Source organism: Apteryx mantelli, chromosome 6 (genome assembly GCF_036417845.1).
Source record: "Apteryx mantelli isolate bAptMan1 chromosome 6, bAptMan1.hap1, whole genome shotgun sequence".
NCBI lineage: Eukaryota > Metazoa > Chordata > Aves > Apterygiformes > Apterygidae > Apteryx > Apteryx mantelli.
This window is the reverse complement of record NC_089983.1, coordinates 50654234-50680819: the sequence shown is the minus strand read 5'-3', so window position 1 is coordinate 50680819 and position 26586 is coordinate 50654234. Positions and strand designations below refer to the sequence as shown.

The following is a 26586-nucleotide window of genomic DNA, read 5'->3' as shown; positions in this document are numbered from 1 at the left end:
AATTCATATTAGATGAAAATTTGACAGTGCCAATGTTATTTGTTTGCTGGTCTTCTCTGACAGCCCTTTTCCACATAATTCATATTCACTTGGGCCCAAGTAAAAATAAACTTTCTTAGGGATATTACCAAGTATGTAGGCTAAATAGCTTGGCTGCATTAGGCCTTAGGCCTGCCCTGAGTCACCTCTCTAGTACCAGGTGACTTTCCTACAGGAGGTTTTCGGAGCCGGAGGGTATACCTGCAGTGTGGGTGGGCAGACCCAGGACAGTGGCGTCTTTGCCAGCCATCCATATTGACTGGCTTGGGGAATGCTTCTCTCCAGGCAATGGTTGGACTTGCCTTCAACCTTAATGATACTCAGCTGCTGTAAAGGCACATGTTGCTGTTGGCCTGCAGCATGTAAAAACACCACCTTCACAAGCAGCCACTTTGCAGAGCTCCAGATTCTGGTATGCTTACTCCTTTAGCTGAATATCTCGTTCCTGTACTTTACAATTAGTCCAACAGAGCCTACACAGGTGAATGGACTGGATCCTCTTTTTTTTTCCTCTTTTTTCTTTTTTCTGTCTCTGAAATATTTCTTAATGCTAATGCAGTGTCTCTCTCCAGGATTATCAGCTACCACAGTGGGTTTGCACAGATGAGACAGAACATGACGCTGGCACAGGTTCAGTGACAACACAGTTTGGCCTATGGAACTGCTGTTACTGATACACGATAGAAAAAACAGTTTGAATACAATTACATAGGCTGAATTTTTAGATGGAGTCCTTTGCTTAGGAAGTGGAAATTTCCTAACTTTTTAGGCCAGACCTTGTTCAGCTTACGTTTTTTTCCTTGTTTCACTTCTCATCTCATATGACACTCAAAAATCTAAATCTAGATCTTGGATTCATCTCTGAGGGCAAGAAATTTAAAATAGAGGCACCATAGCAAGTAGCCAGTAGGCACTTGTACTGTTAACTTATCTGGTTAAAAATGGAGGCAGTTTTAATTTTAGTAATTAGTGCAATATCTCACTGAAGTGGTAAAAGCTATTGTCTTCACCACTGAGTAAGGGTTTTGCCAGGATCAAAGCAGTTAGGACTTCTGAAAGGGCCATGCTCAGTCTGTTAATATAAAGGCCCAAAATAAAATTGTTAAGCCCTGTGGACAAAGGTTCATATATAATATCAAATCTTCCTCTGGTGTGTCAGTATGTTCAAGTCATACAGTTTTTCTTGTGTTGGTTGGTTGGTTCTGTTTTTCTTGTGGACCTGTCATTTGCTGGGTAACTAAGCCACTGGATCTGTGTCTTTGTGCTTAACTTAGGCACAGTGGATCTCTAGTCTTTAAAATATATTTACTTTGTCAATATATTTATTTATTTAAACCAACCTATCTCCTACCTCCCTTTTTTTTTTTTTTAAAGAGTAATAATACTTGCAGTTTGACCCACAGACATCTTGATGCAGAAAGTATATATTCCCATTATGCATATTCTAGTATAAAAGTGAAATGTGGGTATGAAGTCTCCGCCTTTGGGCGGGAGTGGATTTTACTAGGGAGGAAAAGGCTTGAAAGGTCCAGTGTAGTGCACATCCCTGTTAGATGAGGCAGGAGCTTCTGCTAGCTCTTCCCTTCCCCTTCCCTCCCCATTTCTGCTGCTGCACGCAACGCTGGAGTGCAAGCCTGTCTGTCAACACTCTTCTTCATGCTGACCTGCTTTGGCTAGATTGTGTGTTAATTACCAAAGGCGTGTATTTTCCGTGTATCGGGAGTGATTGAAAAACAATAAAATGCCTTGCATCACGAGGATCTTTGAGGGCAGAAAGCAGTTCATTTACCTGATTGCCCGTGCATGAATTTCTGTAGTAAAACTGTAGATGGCGTTGCATGCCTTGTTCAGCAACAGAGCTTTCTGCTGTTACTATCTCCTGCATGACAGAAAATAATTCTTATTTTGAGTGAGTTTTTTTTAAAGTCTGAAAATAAACATTTGTAAGTACAGACACAACTGGATATCTACTTTTAATATACTTACTATTATTAGCATGGATTTCATTACACCGTTTTGCATTAACAGGGGATAAGTGTCAAAGCGCTGAATTAACTTGCAGTAGTTAGTGTTAAGGGTTTTTTGTGTTATCCTGAATTTATTTGCAGGTTGCTACTATTTAACTGCAATGTTTTCTGGACCAGCCTGTGACTTGAGACGAGCTTTCTCTGTCAGTTGGTATTGTCATAACAGATCTATTGAAAATGATCTTCATGCCACTTCCTCAATGGATCTTTCCATCAGTGTGTCTCTGGGGAATTTTCTCTGCATACCTCAGCATGTACAGGCTATTTTGAGGAGCTGCTGATAAGATCTAGAAGACTTCTTCAAGTTGTGGACTTTTATCACACAAGATTATCAGGCCATATTTCAGCTCTGCGGTAGCTGATACACCGCTGTGCTATCCTTTCAAGTATTTTGGGAAGATGGTGTTTGCGATCTCTGCCCTCACCCCCCTTCTGAAAGTGATTCCCTCTCACGAGCCCGTTTATAAATGATAGATATTTATCTACAGTCCTTCTGGAGCAGACTACCGGGAGTTCTTAGAGTCTGATGCTTTCGTTTGGTTATGGCAGGGAGAGGTGTTTGAGCCGGGGTAAGAGTAAGTACAGGCTGGGGGAACTTGTTTCCCAGCTTTTCCCCAAAGCAGCAAAGCTGGCGTTGGCTTCAGTTGCTTCCTTAGCCTGAGGCAGTGACTTAGCAACGGTTTAACTTGAGCCTGAAGGCTCAGACTTTTTGTTACCAGATCTAGTAAGCAAGACTTTCTCAACCTCTGGTATCTTTGCTGGGGTTCTGGGAGCAATTCCTGAATCCTTTTCCTAGGACTGGGTCATTGTTCTGTGGTGCTAAAGATTTAGTTGAGCTTTGGAAAGAACCGATGCCCTTTTTTGGAAGGAAAGGGGTGAAAACTTATCACAGAGCCTTGCTGGTGACTTCAAATTCTGCGTCCCTGTAAATGTAGTTTCCTCCCAAGTGAAGCTAAAGACACTCTTCCTCTTGCTTTGCCTTTGTGGTTGTCTCATGTCACCAATTACCACAGTCTGAGTAAGCAGCTCACCACTATCACTATCTGTTGGAGGTAACGATGGGCTGCACTGATGCCTTCTTCCCAAGCGCAAGTGCTTCTGTTCTTAAGAGTGGCACTCTGCATCAGCTTCCCGTTTAGATTGGGTCACCAGGCTGCCAGTGCCTTCCCTCAAGCGTCCAGCTTCTGAGGAAGCCGTGCCTTTCACCCTTCTGAGGGGAGCTTGCAGGGCATGGGTTTTAGGACTCTCCTCTCTGTGCAAGTAGAACCCTGTGTTTCTATCGCTTCAGACTAATCCAATAATTGAAAGGCTCTTATTCACACCTCTGTTTAGCTCAAAAAGGCCTGTTATATTCTGCAGTGTTATAATTTACCTTATAATATATGGCAGTCATTATGCTGCTAAGGTCCTTGATGAAATGAAGGAGAAGCTATTCCAGGGCTACTAATATGATGGTAGACATCCCTGTTTAAAACTGATGTTGTCAATGATCTAACCAGGGGGAAAAAGATTCTTAAGGGAACAGCGATGAAGCTTTGGCTTTGGCTTCATGTAGTCAGACAAAATAATAGCACAGAAAGAAAAATGAGGTTCTTGTAACATTCATAGGAGATGAGACAGGTTTCTGTCTCATTATTTGTCAAGTGTTATCAGAATAGCAGAAGCAAGAGAGAAATATTGAAGCTTTGAAAGACCATGGAATAAAACAGAAACTGCCAGTCAGGAAGGAGCTGGGTTGCCACAATAAGGAGAAACTGCTAGGGCAGTGTGTTTATAGATGTGCGGGGAAAATTCGTAGTGTTGTCATTCTAACCTCTTCGTCTCAGAAGACTTAATGAAGCTGAACTTTACATTTCCATTTTTACACATGCTAAGTATACTGGATGGCTGCAGATAAGTTTGCAAATTTGTCATAGAATTCTGGCCTGCCTTTTTTTCAATTGATTGGCCAAAGAAAATCTCAGTCTCTTTGGGGAAAAAAACATGGGATGTATTCAGTGTGTACACCTACACATCTGAATTGGTGGGAAATGGGAAACTTTAGCACAGGCAAAAATTCTCTGTTAAAGTTTTCCTTCTAAAAGTTTCTTTTTTTTCCCTCCTCAAATGTACTTCTGTGATTCCAGCAGAAGGCAGCATATAGAAAGAATGATCTCTTTTGTATTCTGTTGTGTCCAGAAGGGGCAACATCTCTAGAGCTTGAGATAAAAACTGTGCAATTTCTGTTTTGTGTTTGTATAATGAAAAATGAATTAGAGGAATAAGGAGGCTTTATGGAACAAGATAAGGTAACAATGGATTAATAAACTTTATTATAAGTAGTTTGCCAGCTTTCCTCTTTAGTCCTGTTGCCTAAATTCCTCAAAGACTCAAATGGCACTCATATCACCTGTAGTGGCACCCAGGGGGATGAAAGAAAATGGAGTATAATAGAATTCCCAAAGCAAAAATCCCATGAATATATTCATATAGCCAAGAGAGATGATTTATACTAATTAGAGTAAGTGTCAGACAAGATTCTCATGTTCTGTTGTTTTTTTAATATAAGCTGTATGTTTTGCATGAACAAATAATTGCTCTTCAATCCATTTACCTCACTGTTTGAAAAATGCCCGAAGACATTAAGGCCTTTTTAGGCAAATGGAATGCATAGATATATTAATATTAAAGAAGTCAGATACTTCTGTAACAAAAGTTATACAAGGTACACATTAATTCAGAAAATGAGAAAAATCAGCCTTTAACCTGTAAGTTTCAGAATAAAACCCTATGGTTTAATACAAACTGTAAGGGAAATCTCTTCAATTGTTTGAATGTTGTAAGAAAATGAAACAACAAATATTTTTCCAATTGAAATATAAAAATAAATCCCCCAGTTATAGTAAAAAAAACATTGCCTTAATACGGATCTTGTAAACTTCCCCCCAAGTCTTGAAGGGTGGATAGATGAGCAGGCTCTGCTGGAGGACAAGTCTCTCACTTTCCCTTCCTTTATTCTTGGCGTTCATCGTCTGTTACTGAACAGGATGAAAAGGTTTCACTTTGTTTTCCTTGCACTAACTTGGTCCAAGAATAGCGTAGGAGGAAGGTGCAGACAATCAGTAAGGAAACGAAATGGAGTTCTCTTCTGTAAGTTTTCTGAAAAGTTAGTGATGGATAAAATTAGGGAGGATGGGGAATGGACCAAAAAAAGAAGAGGAAGGGAAATATATCCATGTATTTTTCTGCGTGGCCACTTTTTTTTCTCTTTAGTAATGGTTTTTGAAAACCTCTACTAGAGTTCAACTGCCAGTGTTAGCAGCTTGTATTACTACTCTGCTGAAAGCAGTAGCAGAAACTTCATTTAGTTGATTGTTTTCTGTTTTGTTTTTTAATGAAAAAGGTAAGCTTATCTGCTGTGGCATGAGCAGCCTTGGATGGAAGTCAGGACTGAAAAAAGAATGGGGAGTAAAAGCTTCTAGTGACTAACTTTGTCTTATCCAGTGAGTTTCTAGCCTTCTAGTGACAAGCCTGATAAGGAAGTTCTGGAGAATATGTGATCCTTGGAACCGATTTAGGCCAGTGTGGGAAAAATGCTTGAATCCAATAATAACTCCAGAAGATATCAGCCTGTAAATCGTAAACATTCTTTATCTGGCAGTTAGGAAGTTAGCTGTTCTTGACCCAAAATATGTATTGTTAACATGGATTATAGTGGTGCAGAACTGCTCAGAAATTAGAATACCTCTCTCGGATGCAGTAAATCTGTTGGATCTTCAGGTTGGTGCAGTTCAGTCCTGTATTGTTGATGCAATTCTTATGATAATCCAAAAATTGGACTGATCTTCTAAGCTTCTCTTTGAAAAAATCCTGTAGGCAATGCTCCAGCCCATTGTAGCTGCTCTATGCATATCCTGTTCTATAAATATTTCACATATTTATTGTATGTCTTGGCTGTCCTAGATTCATGTTCGCTGGAGGGATTTGTAAGAATACAAATTTAAAGAGGAGGCAAAGATTCGGATGACAGGGGGAAGGGGAAATAGCTAATTAAGCAATTTGGTTGAGGCATCTGTTTAACTTGTAGTTGTATCTCTGACTGATTTACTTAAACTTCTTGATCCTAAAGGATACCTTTCCTAATTTATTTTTGAATGTCCAGAGAGGGATGATGGGGTCTATAGTCATGGTGGAGACTGGAGAATGATAATTTTAGTCTCTAGTTCAAATAGCATATTTTTAAAATTGTTTAAAATTATTTTGTACATCTGTCTAGAGCCTTACATTAGATGCAATATATTTTCTTAATACATTGGAAAGAATACATAATTTTTTCCCTCTGAGTAGCTTAGGAACTTAAACATGCATACATTAGGGCTTTTAAAACTCTTAAGGTACCCATTAAATATAAAAAGCAAGGCAAACACTGTGTGTGAGAATAATAATGTCTTTTCCATTGGAGGAGGAAAAAAATCCTTCCTTTTTTTTGCTACCTAAAAGTACTCTCTTGTTTACAGAACTTGGAATATGACTATAACATATTGTGAAATTGCTAGATATTGCCAGATGTGCTATTTTTGTTTCATACATGGCAACATATCTTCAGCTTCTATTTTTGATCAGCAAGGCATTGAACAGTGCACTCTAAGACTGCAAAATGTTATGATTAATGTTGTTGATTTAATAGTTTTAGATAGTCAGGAGGGATTTTCTTATTTCCCAAAGTGTTCAACATTGCACAATTGGTTTAAACATTGCCACACTTGGTGATTTTGTCTTTAATTGCTGTTTGTACTTTCTCTCTCATGTATTTTGCATTTGTGCTGTTTGTTACTTCCTCTGTGTGTGGTCGTTACTGTGGGAAGTCCCAAGGAATCATGGTGTGCAAGCACAGGAATGACAGGATATTGAAGGGCATGGCTGTGGTGCTGGCTGCAGGACACTTGCTATGCCGTAAAGGGTCAGGATTTGAAGATGGCGTACAACCAACTGTAAAGCAGAAATCCCAGCGCTGGTAATTCTCAAGTCTCCCATATATGTTCTATGAAGAACTGGAGAGGGTTTGGGTAGTTGGCATCAGCCTTGATCTACACTTTGTCTTTGATACAGCCAGTAGACTGAAGGATGCCAAATGCAGTCTCCAGTTGACTTCTTCCAAGAAACTTCACTATACAGTCAGGATTTCTTCATTTCCCAGGCACCTGATGGAGACTCCATGCAAAGTGGTCTGAATTCCTCAGCTTCCAATCTCACTACTAACTTGCCTTCTGCCCTCGAACTCTTTCAACTTATGGCAGCATCTGAAAGGAGATCTGTAAGCATCGCTGAACTTGATTTTATTCTAAACAACTGTAACTACATAAATTACAAAGTTGGCATCTGTTTGTGTTCCTGATGCTGAATGTCACACTCTTGAGTGGATGTGAGAGAGTGTTCTTTGAATTTTGCTGGTTCTTTACTCTGAAGTCTTGCCTTGAATGCTCAGAATGGCTTGTGAGTTTCTTTGTGTCCATGTCCCCTCATCGTCCTCCTGACTGAGCCACGTTTTCTTCCACTTCATGCCCAAGAATGTCAAAATTGGCTTGCTGGCCAGCTGCACTCACTATATCCCTCCTGGACTCATCGGTTTCTCCAGCCTGCCCCACTGCTTGCTTGGCTCCAAAAATGCCATGCTCAGAGGAAAACATCTCTAAAAATTGAGTTCTGTTACAGTTCCATCACAAAGCCTGCACTGCAGTACTTTAACGATACAAATTGCATCAATGTAAATTTTCAGTAAAAATCTATCAGATCACTTTTCGGTTAGAATTTGAGGCTTTTTTTTTCCTGGTAACAATGGTTTTGTTGCTTTTTTTTTTTTTTTTAAGGCACTCATTTAAAAAAAATTAGTCTGTCTTAAAATTCTGCTATAAAACCTGTTTCAACAGTTTACATTTACAAACAGTGCATTGCAAGTTCATAAATATTGTTACCTTCCTTCTCCTGCCACCTAAATCTCCTTGTTGTCTCGTTTAATTCTGTTTGCATATCTATGAACCAAACCTTGACTGGCAGAATATGTGACATGGAATCTTGTAAACATAAGACAGTGCAGTAGTATGACTTCAATATTAAAAAACCTTCAAAAATGGGTACTTTTTTAGGTTCATCATGTGAATCCAGTAATAAGAGTGCTTGTAGAAAAGCACGTTCTGCTCATCTTGCTCCATTCCTCAATACTTTGCACTTTTGTCATGACCCAGTTATTCTGTTAGCTGCTTATCTGAAATCGTGGCCTGTACAGTCTCTGTAAAAGCAGAGTGAAATGTCATAGCAGCAATGCAACACGCAACTGTTTTAAGAACAGCTAAGGAAAGCTACATAAATTGATGTATTGTGCCCTAGAGAACTTAGTTATATATATTAGCTTTTTATATATAGCTATATAAAACTAAGATAAAAAGAAAGCCAACTTTGTATTTGTGACCACTAAATCTTAACAAGTAACAACAATTATTACTTTTTTCTTGCCTGTACAGGTTTCCCACCTGTAACATCCACGCTCTCAAGGAAACAGGCTTGACAGTAAAGAAAAAGAGAACAAAACCAGAGATTTTTAGGAAATTTGTTTCTGAAAAGAATGGTGCTCTAGAATGGAGGGTACTGTGGAAAAAAAGAAGAAAGAGAAGGAAAGAGTTGAAAAATGGGAAGGAGGGGGATGCATTACAGTGATGAAGTTACAGTAGGAGAAGGGATTGATGTGAACTGGCAGAGGATGATGTGATGATGAAATAAAATGACTGACCAGCAGAAATAGATTTGGGCATACAATAGAAGCTCACAGACACGAGCAGGAGACACAGTTGAACAATACGTCCCATCGGGAGTATTGCTTGCACTCCAACTACCTGTTGACGTACAAGTGCAGCATCCACAAAATCTATGGATGCTGAAGAACACTTGCTACCAGGAGCAAGTGTTTTCCAGTCAGACTGCTTGTCGCTGCTTCTTGCAGGCAGGGAAAATTGATCCATCTGGGGATCAAGCTGCTTCAATTTGCAGGCACTGAGTTGGGATTTTGTATGCCAGTCTCCAAAGATCCCAAATTGGGAAGACCACCCTTCTGAATCTCTTTCCCCTGGCATGGTTGTTGCTGTTCAAAACTTCCAGAATATTTTCCTTTTGATACTGTTTGCACTAAAAACAATAAAGTTCTGTATTTTGCTCATTTTATGTTATGTTTTTCAGCATTTTGTGGAAAGAATTGATAATTATGAAGTAAGGATCTTGTACATGTTTGTCTTTCAGAACCCTTGCATAAAGACAATGAGTCTGTTTAGATCTGCAGGCCTGGACATTGATTTGGGCAATGCACTGAAAAACTTGTGTTTAAAATGAATAGGTGCATGCAAAACACCCAAGTGATGCATACAATTCCCCCTTCCCCTGGCCTAACTTATCATACTTATTATGTACCCTTCTATATACATGGATATCCTTCTTTATAGCATTCAGCATATGCAAAGCCAACCCTTAATAGCTATAAGCACCTTCTCTTAGCCATCTGGTTCTGTGCAGCGGGATCAGTTCTACAATTTATAGAGCCCAGCAACAGCACCAAAATTCATATCATACTGGATACTTGCTTATTACACTTCATAAGTACTTCGGAGGAAATCTCTGCAATGTGGAAACATTGACTCATAATTAAAAACAGCTTAGGAAATCACAGTTTAGCAGTTGGCAAGAAGCAGTTACAATGAAGAATCTTGCTTGCAAATCCTCTTTCAAATCTACCAGATAACCCCTTGAATGTCCTAATTAAGACTACTGAAGGAAAACCCCATGGGGAAGATGTAATAACTTTGTTTCCAGAATGGTTTGAATTGTATGCTGTGAATAGACATAGGACCATCAGTTGTTAATACTTTATTTTCTCAAAGTGCATAGTGCTAATTTTTTTTTTTAATTAACTTTGCTTAGCTAACTTCTGCTCCTGGCACTTCTAAATCATGGAGTACATGACTTGAAAATGCCCTTTTAAAAAATACTTATGTTGTAATATTAACTAGAGGAAAGCAAGTCAATGCTGAGAGTCAAAGAACTAATCAGGTTTCCTCTTCTAAGATTCCAGAGACCTAGAGCCTCAGTTACCTGCAAAATCCGCATTGCAGCATACATATTGCTTAGCATTTTCCTAAATGGAGAGAAGGGTTCTTTGTTCTCTAAAACTACTACAGGGTTAACTTTATATGGTATGAAATTCATGTCACTAGCAAGCCCTTAATATTCTTAAATCTTTCCTAGTCTTTAGATCCACAGTTTGGAACTTGTTATTCAGTGTGCTCTGAGAGAGCTGGCAATTTTTTTTGGCATTAAGGTATTTGTGTGTGTGTGCACATACACATGCGCAAGTGAATACCTTAATAATATGCTACTATAAACTCTCATTATGTTTTTTCCCCTATAGCTTTAAAATGGAAAATGATCTAGGGCAGTTTCCTTTCTTGATACTTGTAAAATACAGCTTCATGAACGTGAGTTTTGATAGTGTTTTAAGTCTTATAAATCCTTCTAATGTCTCATTTACTAGAACTTTGTATTTCCTTATGCATGAAGTGTTAGGGAATGAGTTTTTTTCAAGGATTTGTTTTCAGCTGGGATAGTAAGAGTATGTTGAGAAATTTATATGCAGACTAAGTGTGGAAAGGGCACTGTACCCACCATTCCAAAGCATGTAAGGTATGTATCACTGAGTTCAGTTTGCTTATGTGTGAAGTTGCCATATGTGTTACTGTTTGTGAAATGCATGTTGTTGACTCTCAGGATGCTTAACATATTGGTGTAGCCTTGTGCAGCAGTCTACACTTCAGTCTCACTCCAGCAATGATCTTGCTGGTGGTATTGTGTGATGATCTAGAATGAGGAGGTGAGGGATCAGGGAACTGCAGAGAAACAGTATTTTGCCAGTGTGAATAGATTTAATATACATGCTCCATAGGCATTCTTCTGCATTTTTGGAACTACAATTGCAAGAAAATGTTCTTCAGCTAAGTTTGCTGTCTTTGATGTTACTGTGAGAAGTGTGGAGAGATTAGCCGGAGAAATTGATAGTTACGATTTGTTGTGCTGTGAGACGTCCGTGTGGGTTTAATAACGGCTAAGTGAAAATATAGCCAGACAATATCCTGTGGGGAAGGGTGAAAGTACTATACGGTTTAACGTGTCTAAGGTACTATCTTCATTTTTTTTTCTTGATGCCAGCTCAGGGATAGTTTATAGGGCATCTTAGCTTTAACTGCACTTTGAGCAAGCCACACTCTCTTGAATGTCTTCAGTATTGTTTCCTTAAGGAATTCCTGGTTACTGTGATCTCTCTCAGATAAGGTTAAGTGGTGATTACAGTCTTAATTTTGAGCCCAAGGTATGTGCAAAAAAAAAAAAAAAAAAAAAAGCCTCAGTAACTTAAAAAAAAAAATTCTGTTCTATCTCACTGTTGCCAGTCCTAGGTCGGGAAGACACTGGGAATCCGATGCATATCATTCAGATCTCTTTGTTGTACAAGGTATATGAGTATTGCTTTTCTCTTTCCTTGGTTTGTACAGGCTGGTAAAGTTACCTATACCCACTTCCTTTAACCCTTACTGTCAAAATCAGGATATGCGTTAAATCACAGCCAGTTTTGATGTATTGGTTTGGAATACTGAAGTAATCTTTTAAAAATATAGTGGCTCAACTTTAGCCATAGCAGGACCTCTGCTCCACTGTCTTGCAGTTAAATAAATCGCATTAAATTTAGAGGCTTCCCCTACAGCCCATTGTCAACATTTGTGTCTGAAAAGTGAGTCTATAAATAATTAAATCTTTATATGTCATCTGCTGAATAGTTTTTAACTTGCAGTCTTTTTTTTCCCTCCACCTCACTCGCCCCTCTGTCTTCCTAAAGCTTCAGAATCTCCGAGCAGACCAAACGTAGGACCTGTGGTACTGGCGGTGATGGTTACTGTACCAGTCTGCATCTTGTCTCTTGTTGTAATGCTGACTGTATGTACCTGTCAAAGCCGTCACTGTGCATACAGAAAGAAGAAGCAGCCAAACATTGAAGAACCTCTGTCTGAGTGCAATCTAGTGAACTCTGGAAAAACTCTTAAAGATCTTATTTATGATATGACGACATCTGGGTCCGGCTCTGGTATGTATGTATTGCTAAGCGCACTAAATGAGGCTCCCATATATAAATAGATGGAGAGCAGCATTGCAATGCTCTGTGTTCTTATCGAAGTGTAATAGCATTTGGTACAGTTCCAGTTGTTTGTACAAATTTTCTTGACGCTTAAGCCAAATACAAATACACCATCTTACTCATAGGGAGATGAAAAATATATATCAAGCACAGCCACTGCAGCTACCTGAAATTTGTTGCCTAAAGGCTGGTGTTTGGGGGTTTATCTTAACCGACTCTTAAACCTGTGATGAGTTTTATGTTAAAGGAGGTTTTGTACCAACACAGTAACTGGTAGGCTGGGCCACACACTTCAGAGGCAAAAGGATTTTGTTTATTATTCCTTTCTGTCAAATAATAATAGTTTAATGAAAATGTCAGTTTTAATACTTTATTCAAATGGAAAATGTTAAAAAAAAATTGCTTCAGAAGTTTAAGTATAAAATGAAACGTTACTGTCTAATGTGTCATAGTTGATAATAAAACATACTAAATTTAACTGAGTTAGAATGCTGCTCCTGAAATTTTTTTTGGTGATGCCAAAACATTACTCCAAGTTCTTGTTTTGAGTAGAATGTCAAGATCTTTCTTCTTAATGTTTTTCCCTATTTCTAATATCCTATCTGCTGTGATGACTGTGTTGCTATTGAGAATTTGTTAAATCAAAGAAATGCAAAAATGAAATAGGAATTCCAAAATCCCAGTTCATCAGATTGGAGGCACATCTACTGTGTATGGTCCAATTTTCTGTAGCTAGAATTTTTATCTGTCTGAAAAATATGTAAACCAAGCTTAATTTTATTTATAGGTGAAAAAATCTATAAATGGTGCTTAATTTACTGTATTTTCTGTGAACTGCATACCTTTCAGGATTAATTTACTGTACTTCCCTGTTGTTTCTTCATAGATATAATGACTAAACTTTGTCTTTATTTATCCTGAAGGTTTAACTGTTCATAGACGTCTCTGAGATAATAATAAGGCTATATTTGTGCTAACACATAATGGAGGCAGACAAAACCTCAGTATGCACTGGTGCATTTTATTCTGATTTCAGTCAAATAGTGGGTTTGTTTTTCACTCTCTACAGGAGAGTATCAAAAGCTGGCAATAGATAGCTGGGATAAGTCTGTATAAAGACAGTAACAGATACAGGATATGAGGGCTTTATCAAGGAAGCCAGAGAGAAAATTTAAATGCAGTAGTATGTTTGAAGCTGGCCTTCAAACTAAATTTTGTTGCTGATTATTTTGCTCTGTTGGAGGCAATATTGTCTTCATTCCAATCCCTTCCCTCAAACCCCAAACCCTTATTTCAAGTCTCTCATAAATATAGTTTCAAACCAAATGAGGCAGGGGTTTATGACTAGAAAAACAAAGTGAAAATACTATAATAATTTAATTTTCTTTCTGAAAAATAAATTCTTCTGTTGGAACAGATCAGTTAATTGACTGTGAAACAAACTGTAGTCCATATTAAAACCAAATTAAGTAGTTCAGGCCCCTCTATTTATTTATTTATTTATTTTTAATCTTTCGGTGGACAGCAAGGGGATAGAGTTTGGAGAAAGAAAAGAACATGTGTTGTACATGTCTTCTGTTTTTTGCTTGGAAAATATACATACTTGTTGGTTTAGTTAAAACAGTTGTAGAGGAAAAAGATCTCACTGTGCACATAGTCAGCAGAAGTAGCAGACCTTAGAGCTTAAAGTTTCTGAAGCTTCAGTGTGCACCACGTGTCGCACCTATATGGGAATTTATGGGCTTTGTAGGGCTGACGTTGAGAACTGGCTCCCTGCCTTCAGTGTGCCCAGGGCACTTCGCAGGATCCCAGGTGGTGCTGTGGGAGAAAGCTGCCTGCGAAGGGGTGGAGAGGCAGAAGCTCAAGAACGGGAGAAGTAGGCTTGGTCAGAGAGCCGAGACGTAGGTGGGACTGGAAGTACGAACTGATTTGGTGGGGGGAGGAAGTGGTGAGTGGAGGTGGCAGAGCAAGAGTCTAGGGATGCAGAGACGAGGTAAGGATTATGGGGTATGAGACTGGGGCTGGGAACAGAGTAAGGAGGGATTCAGAGAAAGGTAGAAGGAAGGAGACAACTGCCGATGTCCTTTGTTTTGAGCTCCTGGTTCAGGAGTCCAAAGGAAGAGGCTGTCTTTGCCCACGAGAGAAGGGTCGAGTTGGAATGAGGTGTCGCAGTGCAGAAGGGACAGGACCCTGGTGGTAAGGACTGACTCTCAGGGTGTCCAAAGGAGGAAAAGGATCTGTGACGGTGTTGCGTCCAGATCTGGGGAATGGAGACCAGGGTTTCTGAGGCTGGGAATTCTCCTTGATCCCCTCTGGCAATATTGCTTTGCTGTAAGGCAGACTCGACTGATAATACCTCCAAATGATGGCAAAGTTTGGGGCGAGTTTTTGTAAGATTCTAGCCTTACTGATGCCCTGTGCCGTTTCCACTGGGAGGCTGGATGAGGGAACTACTGTAGGGCTTTCACGTGTTTATTTTTAATCCAGGAAGTAGCACCAGGAATTAGCATCCTGGGCTGTATTAATGGTAGATTGGGACCATACCCAGTAGATCAAGGGAAGTGATCATACCTTGCTATCACAGGGATAGAGCATGGGTGTGTGCCTTTAAAGTAAAGGAGATGTTAATTATTTTTCTCAATATTTCTTAGCACCTGGGTATGCAATCCTTTTTTGAGAAGAAGAAAATGCTTTAAACTTTATAGCTGAAAATTCGGTTCGCCTTTACATTTGATATCTTTGAGAAATGCTGCAATAAATAATATATTAGACTTAGCAATGTTTCTTATTTAAAAAAAAAGATTTTTGCAAAAATTGTTCTTATACCTGTCTGTATGCTCACATTGTAATAGTGATTTGACTAAATTATAATAAAAGCAAGCAACAATTCAGGATGAGATTATTTTTATGGCAGAATGGCCTGGAATTGTAGACCAGAGTCTGTTGCCCTGCCAATTGATCTTCTTTGTAACTTTGAAGTATATTACCTGTGTTTCTAGCACCTGCACATTCACATTCAGGGAGATTGTAGAATATAGGCCTATGTCTCTGTATCTGGGAAACTATCTGTTTCATATTTTGTGTTTGAACTGTTTTTGTTCTATGCACAATTGCTGCAGTCTATCATAGCCTTTTTCACATCCATCACAGCTAATTTTTTTGCCTCTGTGAAAAATAATAGTGAAGCTGGACTTATTTTCCAAGCAGAATATAGTGTACATGTCGCTTTTTCAGGCCTTTTTTATTTTTGTGTCCCCCCCCATCTGAAAGTGTACTTAATTTGCTATTGTGAACCAGACTAATTTATGTCTTTTGAACTAATCTACTGAAATCTTTCCTAAGTATAATGAGAATTTTCTGGTATCTTTTTGCAGCCTAGTAGATGACAGTCAACTTCTGGTGTATACCAGTAATAAACTAAAACATGTAAACTGTGGTCTTTCAGCGTATTCTGTGCTGGTGGAAGGGAAGACTTGTATGCAACTTCCCTAAGGACCGAGATCGTCTTTTCTATCTAGTGACACACCTGATGTGCATTCACCTGGCAAATATAATTGAAAAATATGATTATGGGAAATTCTGGTTGAGATAGGATTTTTTTTTTAGGTACTCTTTGAAAGCAAAATCATGAGTTACAACTCATTAAAAATCTCTAACTTTGGAATTTAAAAATTGTTTGTGAATTATTTCACAAATATGCATCTTTTCTTTTTATACTAGGTTTACCTCTGCTTGTACAAAGAACAATTGCAAGGACTATTGTTCTTCAGGAAATAGTAGGAAAAGGCCGATTTGGTGAAGTTTGGCGTGGAAAATGGTGTGGAGAAGATGTAGCTGTGAAGATCTTCTCCTCAAGAGATGAAAGGTCTTGGTTTCGGGAGGCAGAAATTTATCAGACTGTTATGCTGAGACATGAAAATATCCTGGGTTTTGTTGCTGCAGATAACAAGGGTATATTGTATTTCCTAACTTAATTTCACAATTTAAGGCTGGCTGTGAAGGAGAGTATCCATCATGCTGGAAATTCTGACAGTCTGCCTGAGGCTTGGTTTTGTTTCTCTCCTTCCCTTCTCCCCAAACTGGAATAAAACTTTGAACCGCAGAATTTTCCAAAAAGTTTATTCTCATCTGGGAAAATACTAGTAAGTCTGCCCAGGCTGTCAGTTCTACAGTACTTCTGCAGGAGAGGGTTTCCAGGGCCAGAAGAGAGCCCTGGAGAAATGGGAAATTCAGGCCAAACTGGGGAGGACAGCCCAGAAGTCCAGGGGTTATACAGGGCAAGTGGGAGACAGGGAGAAGCCAAGATCTCCACTAGATGAGTTGCTTACGGTTGAGGGAATTTGGAAGGTCTGGAAGACCATCATATGGACTGGCTCACGTGTTGATTTGCCAAAGAGGTGGGTGTCTTAGTTGGCAAAAAAATAAATTGGGCAGACTTCCCAATCTCCTTTTTCTGCTGCTTTTCCTTTTTTTCTGCTGCTTTTCCTTTTTTCTGCTGCTTTTCCTTTTTTCTGCTGCTTTTCCTTTTTTCTGCTGCTTTTCCTTTTTTTCTGCTGCTTTTCCTTTTTTTCTGCTGCTTTTCCTTTTTTTCTGCTGCTTTTCCTTTTTTTCTGCTGCTTTTCCTTTTTTTCTGCTGCTTTTCCTTTTTTCTTTCTTTTTTTCTTTTTTTAGCACTTTTTCCCAGCATTACTAATATTGTATAGTCTTTTGTCCCCCCTCTCCCCAAAATAACAGGTTAATCCATCCAGTGTTTGTAGGTATGAGAGCTCAGTGAAGTTGTTGCCCTCCATCAGAATCTGGCCCTGTTTTGCAAACTCCTGTGCTTGTATGATTCAGTTTCTCAGGTTAATAAATCAATTAACTGTGAGTGGAAGCTGGGAAGGAGAAGGCAGCTGACAAGCATCAAGTGATAATCCTGCAATAAATTTCATGTGGGTGTGTGTTCAAAGATTTCATAGGCATAGGAGTCTGTTATCTTGGAGTCTGGAGTGGCATCCTGGTCTCGTTGCTTCATGAAGAACTAAATGTGATAGTCCGTTGTTCTATATTTACGTTTTTTATATGAAACAACTGGTAAAATACGACTGAAAGCATTATTTTTCTATTGTTAGCATGATCAAGCTGCACAAATGTTTTTATTTTTCATGTTTCAATCTATATGTGCAAAGAGCTAATGCTATTGAAATAGATCAGTTTATATAAATATAATGTATTTTCTTGATAAGAAGCCAAAAATACTGAAACTTTTCAAATATGACATGTAAAGAGCAAATCAACCCAAAATATCTTATTGAAGACCTGTGAGTTTGATGAAGACCTTGTTAGTTCTGCAGAGCTAACAAGCTGGATTTTCTTCATTGCGTTAGTTGTTGCTATTGTTGCTCACTGAGATGCTGCAGTGCGACATTTACTTCTCATGGGCAGACTTTTGGAAGCACTCACTGCGTTTTCTGAGTTCTGAGAAAATGCCCCTTAAAGTGTAGGCATCCCAATCTTTTCTGTGCTTTGTAATGTTCTGGATACCTTCTCTAGCTTGTGTACATGTCTTTTTTCAGAATTTTGGTATTCAAAACATTCCTGTGACAGGGCAAGAGTTAAATATGCTTCTAAAAAAGTTAAAATCACCTGAAAGTACCAAGTGGTTTTATTCTTCTTTTCTTGACTAGTGTTTTTTATAAAGCTATATAACCCTATTTTTTCTTGGTAGATAATGGAACTTGGACTCAGCTCTGGCTTGTTTCTGAATACCATGAGCAAGGATCCTTGTTTGATTATTTGAACAGAAACACTGTGACAGTTGATGGTATGATTAAACTGGCACTTTCAACAGCCAGTGGCTTAGCACACCTTCATATGGAGATAGTTGGCACACAAGGTAATTGGTTTTCCTATCACTTGTTCTTGAAATATTTTAAGGAACCTCAGGGGTATTTACAAAAATGTTTGTTGGTTTTGCACTATAGTGTTTTACAGTGTTATACTGCAAGAAACAGTATTAACATAAGCATATGTGATACAGTATAAGTAGAGAATAGGAATATAGCGTTTCCAACAGAGTTTACAATCCTCTCAACTTGGAAAATCCAGATTTTATGAGTTTCAGGACTATTTCTGCTGCACCATGAATAAAATAATTTGGAGTAGCCTAACAACCCCCCCCCTCCTTTACAATCTAATGATAAAAGGATTATTGGGCTGATCTGTGTCCAGCTAAACAAAACTCTCCATTGTTACTGAAGTGATAATGAAGTGGCCACTTTATACAGCTAACTGCTGAATTTGTGAAGTAGAGTGCTACAGCTAATTTTACCAAGTATTTCAAAAAATATTCGTTGTCTGTCTCCTCTTTGACCTGTTTAAGTGAGTGTCTGTTGGAGCAGCTTTGTTAAAGGGGTCTTCTAATGAATGATTTTTTTAAATGAATCTGGAGTGTGAATTTACAGTTTCTCTTTTTGTGTTTTATTCCTGAAATACAGATATTTGAATAAAAATGTCTTCTAGTCTTTTTTATTTTGATGGCATTTAGCAGAGCTTTACTTAGTACAAAACAGGCTTTAATGTTTTTACAGGTTTTGTAACAAAGTTGGATATAATCGTTTGTTTACTTGCCCATTATATTAAAATCCTTATGCTTATCATCAAAATTGGTGCCATTTTCTTTTTTGTTAACAGGCAAACCAGCTATTGCACACAGAGATCTGAAATCTAAAAACATCTTAGTGAAGAAAAATGAAACCTGTGCTATTGCTGACTTGGGACTTGCTGTGAAACATGATTCTCTATTAAATACAATTGACATACCTCAGAATCCTAGAGTGGGAACAAAGAGGTAAAAGCACTTGAGTATATTATTCTTTACTAATCTTTTGTGGAAATACTTTTCTGCAAAGGTGTCTGCTTGTTTCTTGCTTTTGTAACTTCCTTCCCTCTCTGCTTTTGACAGCTGCCTAGAATATTGGCAGCAGATCCAAATCCTCAATCTAGGATATCTGTGCTGGCCATAGATAGCACAAGATACCACATTGGGGGATCATACATATTCCCTCCTGTATTTAAAGTTTATACAACCAAATTATGGCTAACAATCCTGCTTCTAAACTCTGGTATTAGATGGCAGGTAGTCAGGTGCTTATGGCTTACTCCTGTGACCATAGCTTTTAGTATCTAGCTGTGACAGTAAATACCAATGTTAGTTCAGGCTCCTTATCCAGCACCTTGATGGGTGTCTATGTGCTAGTTCTGACAAGGTAACTTTCTTGCTTTCTTTCAGGGTTATTTTAGAGAAGTTTCAATTCATTCCCCCGTTTTACTGCAGGATTGTCACCCTGTTTCAGCAGCATAGCTTTATCTCTGTCTCAAGTTCCTGATGGCTTTACCCACTAGTCTCATATTCCTTGTCATCAGACTTTTAGTGAAAACAGATTCTGTACTGAGGTGAAAAGGGAACACATTGTCTGGCCAGAATACCTAGCTATATTGTGTATGTATATGACTTCTGGTTATTAAGCACATGGAAATGTCTTTAATCTGCAAAGTTCTCTGAGTTTCAAATCAACAGCTGTCCCTACTCAACTGCCATTTATTTTCTTGCCATTTGTTACTTGGCCACCATAAGAGCATTACATTAATGCCTATGAACCTATTCCAAGTGTTTCTGTCATACAGCTGACTTTTCCAGTTCTCTTTTGAGAAAACAACCCAGAATTGAAACAAAAAGGGATAAACTCCCTATTCCTTTCCTGGATTTGAACATGAGCCAGCAAATGTGCCCTTGCGGCAAAGAAGGCCAAAAGCATCCTGGACTGCATAAGGAAAAGCATTGCCAACAGGTCAAGGGAGGTGATCCTTCCCCTCTCCTCAGCACTAGTCAGACCACATCTGGAGCTCTGCGTCCAGTTCTGGGCTCCCCAGTACAATGTGAAAGACATGGACATACTGCAGCAAGTCCAGCAAAGGGCCATGAAGATGATTAAGGGACCAGAGCATCTATCATAGGAGGAGAAGCTGAGGGAGCTGTGACTGAACTGGAGAGGCAGCAGGGTGCTCTGAGCAGGGATGCTGGTCTAGGCAATCTCCAGAGGTCTCTTCCGTGCTTGACTATTCTGTGATTTCCTAAAGGAATTTGACCTGTTAATCCTGTATTTATTTGCTAAACCATGTTGGGAGAGGATGATTCTGGCCTTACCCTAATAGAAATGGATTATCCCTAGAATTTTCTTCTTATCAACAGTGGCAGTACCATACAGAGGTATGAATCTGCCTGTGCTAATCAGGACAACTATTTTGCTCATTAAGTACACAAGGTGATTGTTTCCTCTGTGATTAGGATTAGAGTATGTCATCCAAACTGGGACATGGTTCTGCTGTTTAGATATTGTGTTGGTCAAAATATGTCCTTTTGGATGTAGTTAGAATACCACTCCTAGAATTTTGCTGATTCAAGATGATGCATAGCAATGTGGAAGCCATGGTATTGTACTTCCAATCTGCTTGCTTCCATCAGCATAGTTGTTAGGAGATGAGGCTGAAAAATCAGTAGAATAAAACTGAAGATTAGTGTCTTTAATAGAGGACATGATTAATTCTTTGTCGTAGCCTGTCTTTGACTGTAGATGAAGTTTAAGGTGGCTGAATTTGTAACATGTACTTACACTGCATGGTGTGAATCATCTTCCCAGAATTTCTTGTTGTTAAATTTATCACTGAGGCCAACTTTCTTGCTTTCACTCAGAAGCATTGTAAAAAGGAGTGTTTTTTTATTTTAATTTTTAATGTAGGACTTTCTGTTATCTGGCCCCCTAACACAGCAGCACAGTTGCAATCTTTTGTAGAAACTTCCTCTAGCAAATTGATCTTTGTATATTTTAAAGGTATATGGCTCCTGAGATACTTGATGATGTGATGAACATGAACATCTTTGAGTCGTTCAAACGTGCAGACATATACTCTCTTGGTCTAGTATACTGGGAGATAGCAAGAAGATGTTCAATTGGAGGTAAGATTTCTGGCCTTTTTGTTTTGCAATCCAGACTACTTTTATGTTAAATAAAACAAAAACAATTAAAGGAACTATGTACCTCCCCCCACCTTCTCAGTTATTTTGACAGTATGTAGAAGTAGAAATCTATTGTGGGGTATTGTTCTCCACTGAGTAGCTGTTGGTACCAAACTGTCCATAGATGAGTGTGCATACAGGATCTGGAATAACCATGTGGATCAGAATGGGGTCTGTAGTCTGTGCTTGCTTGTGCGCCTATTTCAGGCCACAAAAACCAGGGTAGCCCCAGATGTCCCTCTGTTCCTTTTTATTGCCTATAGAAATGATTAGAGTTTATTCTGGAGCAGCTACTTTGCATTTTTTTCTGTTACCTATACAACAAATCTCTCATAGGAATCACTGAGGAATACCAGTTGCCTTACTATGATGTTGTGCCTTCTGATCCTTCGATAGAAGATATGAGAAGGGTAGTTTGTGAGCAGAAACTGAGACCAAATATTCCAAACCAGTGGCAAAGCTGTGAGGTAAAAGCAGTTTTCCAGTTTATAATAAGGCATATTTAAATTAAGACAAGATTTTTCCAGTGAGATGAAAAGAACTTGATGTCCAGTCTCCAATGAATTTAAATGTTTCAGGTATCTAGCTTTTTTCAACTCTAAGATTAATACATACAAAGCTATCTTTGCACCAAATGCTAAAGTTCTTTCTTTGTCTGAAATAGAAGTCTTAACTTTGATATTACCGTTGGATTGTTGTTTCGGAGAGCTATATTTTATCTTCCAGTGTTGCACATAAAAAAAAAAAAAGGCAGGTGATGGTTGACCTTTTTTTTCTTTTTTCTTTTCTTTTCTTTTTCTTTTTTTTTTAATCTGAAGGCGCTCCGAGTAATGGGCAGGATAATGCGTGAATGCTGGTATGCTAATGGAGCAGCTCGGTTGACTGCACTTCGTATTAAGAAGACAATTTCACAGCTCTGTGTGCAGGAAGATTCCAAAGCCTAACAAATCTCTTTGGAAGAAGAGGAAGGAATGAATTCTTCTGTTCATCTTTTAACATGTGATATTATTTTTATTTTTGGTCTACCTCACATAACGTGGTTCAGTATTTATGTGCCCAAACCAGAGCACTGACATCAAGCTTCATAGTTGGCCACTGAAAGGGGCAGCTTTTGACTTGTAGTTCATGTTTCATACAGCAAGTCACTGACTCACCTTGGTTTTCTAAAGAAAAATAGACACTAGGCAAATAGAAAGGAGCTTAAAACACCACTACAGTCTAAAAATAACTTTTGCTATTCTTGTGCTTTTTATCCTAGTCAAACCCAAAATATATTGCAAATAACCTGAACTGTTTCAAGCATGTTTATAAAAGAAACCACACATTTTATCCTCAAGCCAGGTAAAAGACCAAATTTAATCAAGCTTTTTATATATTTTTACACAGAAATCTGAAAAGTGGCTGTCAGTAAAATGCATTTTTAAATACTATATTTATCATTACCTAAGCAAATAAATAAGGTGAAAATTCCACTAAGCATGTATACTGTGAACAAAAGCATCTAGTTTGTTTTTTATTAGCTTTTATTTTTATTGTCTTGATTTTTATTTAAAATATTATAGTTAGGATTTGCAGTTATTTTGTTTTGTTCATCTGAGCTGAACATATCAGTTAAGGACTTTTGGTTTTGTTCTTTTTTTTTAACCAGTAATTAGGAAAAATAACACAGGTGATACTTTTCTGATACGTACATAGGGATGGAATGGGAGAAATTCTATATAAACTAAGAAAGTATGTATTTTTAAATAACATTTTGCCAATCTGTCACTGGTAACATTTCTTAGTGCCTTTTGATGTTTTAGTACAAAGCTTTAACAAAATTAATTCCTGGAAAACAGTTTAAAAAAGCCAAGCCAAAACCTAATTTCTCATTCTCCCTTTTCATCTCTTTCCCTAGCACACAGTCTTTTGGTAAAATGAGCTAGGGAGAAAGATTCATTTCTAGGCACAGCTACGTTACAACTCCGTCCACCTGATTGTTGCAGAGCGCTTGGGGAAAGCGCACAAGATCTAGACCTGTGCAGGAACTGTGGCTGTAGCACTTGTGACTGGCAGAGCTAATGCTCAAGGCCCTATGCTGGAGCAATGCCCATGACTTCAGAAGATTAATTTGCTTTCTGCCATCCTAGTTCTTGACACTTAAGATTAATATTTTAAGTGTACTTGCATGGCGGATTGCATCACCATTTGTTATTTTCTGTCACAGATTACAGACCTGATAAACTCAGAAAAAAAATGTATGTGTAAATTTAAAGTACTGAAGTGCTGACACAAAGCCAGTACAGCCTATTCAGAAGTTTCATATGGATTTCTGTAATTTCACCAGATTGGTGAAAGCATTAACATCCCTAATCTTATTTCCATAATACTGCAAAGTATAAAAAGTGGCATATTTTTCAAAATTCCTTAATGTTCTGTCATGTGATTAATAACCAAAATGATACATTTCATAATAATCATGGTTCTTGAAATATCTCTAAATCCAGGCAGTCCATGGAAATTAAACCCAGAGATGTCTCCAGAGTAGTGAATTTTGGAGGAAGGAAGCTTTGCAAAAATATGATCTAGCACACACAGCTCTGTGGAAGTAAGCTTATTAGCTAATTACAGTATTTAAGATCAATCTTTGATGTGAAACCTCTTGAATTTTACATGGAAGAATGGGATAAACTTTTAATGAGTGGGGCAGTCAGTAGTATCAGTATTCCATGTTTCATTCTGATACACAAACTCTAGGACGTTGTGGACCCTTACGAATGCTGATTGCCCCATGAACAGGCTCTAATGGAACTTACGTGTTTGCATAACTTTCAGTCATTCTTGCTTGTGTTAAGTAATGCAAATCTTTGTCTCACTTTATGGTCTGTTAGCCAAATGGTGGAGAATATTTCTGCTGGATTGCTGGTAGATTGTTTTCTGTATGCTTTTCAAGATGTAATCAAAGTCATCGTATAGATTTAATTCTTACATGCTTCAACTGCATAAACTATACCAGACAGTTCAACAGATGCAATACTTTCTAAGCTTTTTGAGGGGTAATCATTATAACTGTGTCATACTGCTCACATTTTTGTATGAATCCAAAGTGGGATTTTGATCACTTCAGTATCAAAAAATTTGCAGACATAAGATCCAGCATTTGTTCTTATAGAACATAACTTATAAAAAGCCCTTATGTTAAAAAGGAAACAATCAAGGTTTGTTTGCTTTTTAAGAGGGAAGAGAGAATGTCTAATCCGTTGAAATCAACTCTTACTGGCTTTGCAGAATAAGGTGTCTAAAATCAATTACAGGAAAATAAGAGTAATTTTAAATAATATGCTGATTTTAGGGCTGTTTCTTCAAAAGTATTTAGACTGTGCAGGTGAGATTAGCTTTTCAGAACATTAGTACTAAGGAAGGTACCTAAATGAAGTGGTCAGTATTTCCAAAATCCCCAACACTTATCAAATCCTTTTAGTTTTTATTCTGAGAAAAGAGAATCAAATATTTTTGAATAACCTGAGTAGTATTTTAAAATATGCATTAGAAACAGTGCTTTAGAACAATTAACAGCAAGGAAAACATATAAAAGAGTAAAGTCTACTGATGTTAGGGAGCTGTCTTACTGGGTTGCTTGATGTTCTGAAGTAGACGTGAACAATTAGCCTGCTGAACTTTAAAAATTGCTCCAGTATTTTTGAACGTTTACTACTTATAGCATAGTGCAGTCACACAAAGTATATCTTTGCTTACCCACACTGAGGTCATAAATCACAAAACACAGTTGTTTAAAACAGCAGCGAAATAACTAAAGGAAATTGTTTTAAAACAGAAAATACTGTAGTTTTGAAAGGAGAATTCAACAAAATCAGTTTCATTGAAAGTGCAGCTAGACTGAATGCAGATATGGCCTCTTTTGTCGTTAACGTTATCGTAACACACAAATGAACGGACACCTCCGAATAGCTAACTCACCTCCTCTGCCTGGCTAGGTCTGTTGCAGTGTCCGTGAGTTAAGAGATGCTGCAGTCGTAGCTCTGCTGGCTCCGAAGGGCTCCTGAAACAGGTTCTTAACTGCTCGGAGAGGAAGAGAGGTGTTTGCCGAGTGGTGTAAAGAAACCTTCTCGCTAGTAAAGCGTGCGATGTTTGCAGTAGTCTTGATACACTAAGAATCATTAGTGGAAACTTGATCGGTTGCCATACGAAATGCAAAGTGACCAAGAGAAACCATTAGGTTATCATATATGTCTTTAAAACTATATTAATTTATTGTCCAAAATGGAGGCATTCTTTGAACTTCACAGTGATCGGACTGCTCTCTAGGAAACTTTACCCCTTTTCCTTCTGTTCTAAATTCAGTTCTAGGCACTTTTTAGCTCTCTTATTCTTCGAAAGTGTCTGTGCCCTTGAGCTGTATCTGATAACTGTTTTTAGAGCTTTTTTCCTCTAAACTAGATTGTACAGTGGTGGAGCCTGGTATCTATGCAGAGTCTCCTGAGTCAGAAACTATGCTAGACTGAAATCTTGCTTTGAAATTAAAAAATGTGCTTTTTGGCATAAAGCCCCTGAGCAGCCTTTTTGGTGACATACTCTTGGATTGCAGCTAGGGGACATTTACAAACGGGTTTAGTGGTTAACATGGGAAGAAATGAAAGATTAGGAAACTGTACTTAAATACTTGACACACAGTCCCGGTTGTACCTACTGCTGCCTAGTTGTTTCTTTCTTCAAGGCCCTGACCTGTTCTCAGAAGATGCTGCTTCTGAACTGACATAAGGTTTGTGTGCATTAGTGTACTGAAATAAGTTTAATCTCATTTTTGTTAGGCTCAACCTGTATGAATACTATACCAGCTTCTCCCTCGTATCTGTACAAGTCAGAAGAGTCTCTGCTAAAGTCAGTATTATATCAGTGCGAAGTTGGTACCAGAGGAGAATCTAGTCTTAATTTACTCTAAGAAAAATTAATCCAGTCTTTGGTCTTTAATGGTTGTGTGGCATGTTCTGCATTGCAGTTTTTCTAGGAAAGTTAGGAGGATGGGTCCTCCTCCCAACTCCTTTTTTCATTTACTTCAAAATTAGGAAAGAATTTATGCTTCACTGTTTATCTTCTGTACAGAGAATCTGACACTGAAACGGAAAAGGAGTCTTCTGCTGGCTTCTGTAAATTCTCACCTTGCAGCTTTCTTTTGTTGCGTGACAAAGGCTTGTGTGACTGCCGTTGTTGCACAGAAGCTGCATGTTTTCATTTAAACCTTGGAGTAATTAAATCAGACAGGAAGT

The 26586-nt window shown here is 38.3% G+C and overlaps 1 protein-coding gene across 1 annotated transcript in view; it reads left to right on the top strand.

Annotated features, from left to right (window-relative positions):
- ACVR1C (activin A receptor type 1C) overlaps window positions 1–22266 on the top strand; it is a 39376-nt gene extending 17110 nt beyond the window's left edge. Inside the window, exons 3-9 of the mRNA XM_067298604.1 lie at window positions 11971–12216; window positions 15988–16218; window positions 17975–18142; window positions 18940–19096; window positions 21138–21262; window positions 21659–21789; window positions 22141–22266. Coding sequence (XP_067154705.1) covers window positions 11971–12216; window positions 15988–16218; window positions 17975–18142; window positions 18940–19096; window positions 21138–21262; window positions 21659–21789; window positions 22141–22266 — 1184 coding nt within the window. The remainder of the gene's footprint in view (window positions 1–11970; window positions 12217–15987; window positions 16219–17974; window positions 18143–18939; window positions 19097–21137; window positions 21263–21658; window positions 21790–22140) is intronic.
- Window positions 22267–26586: the final 4320 nt, after the last annotated feature.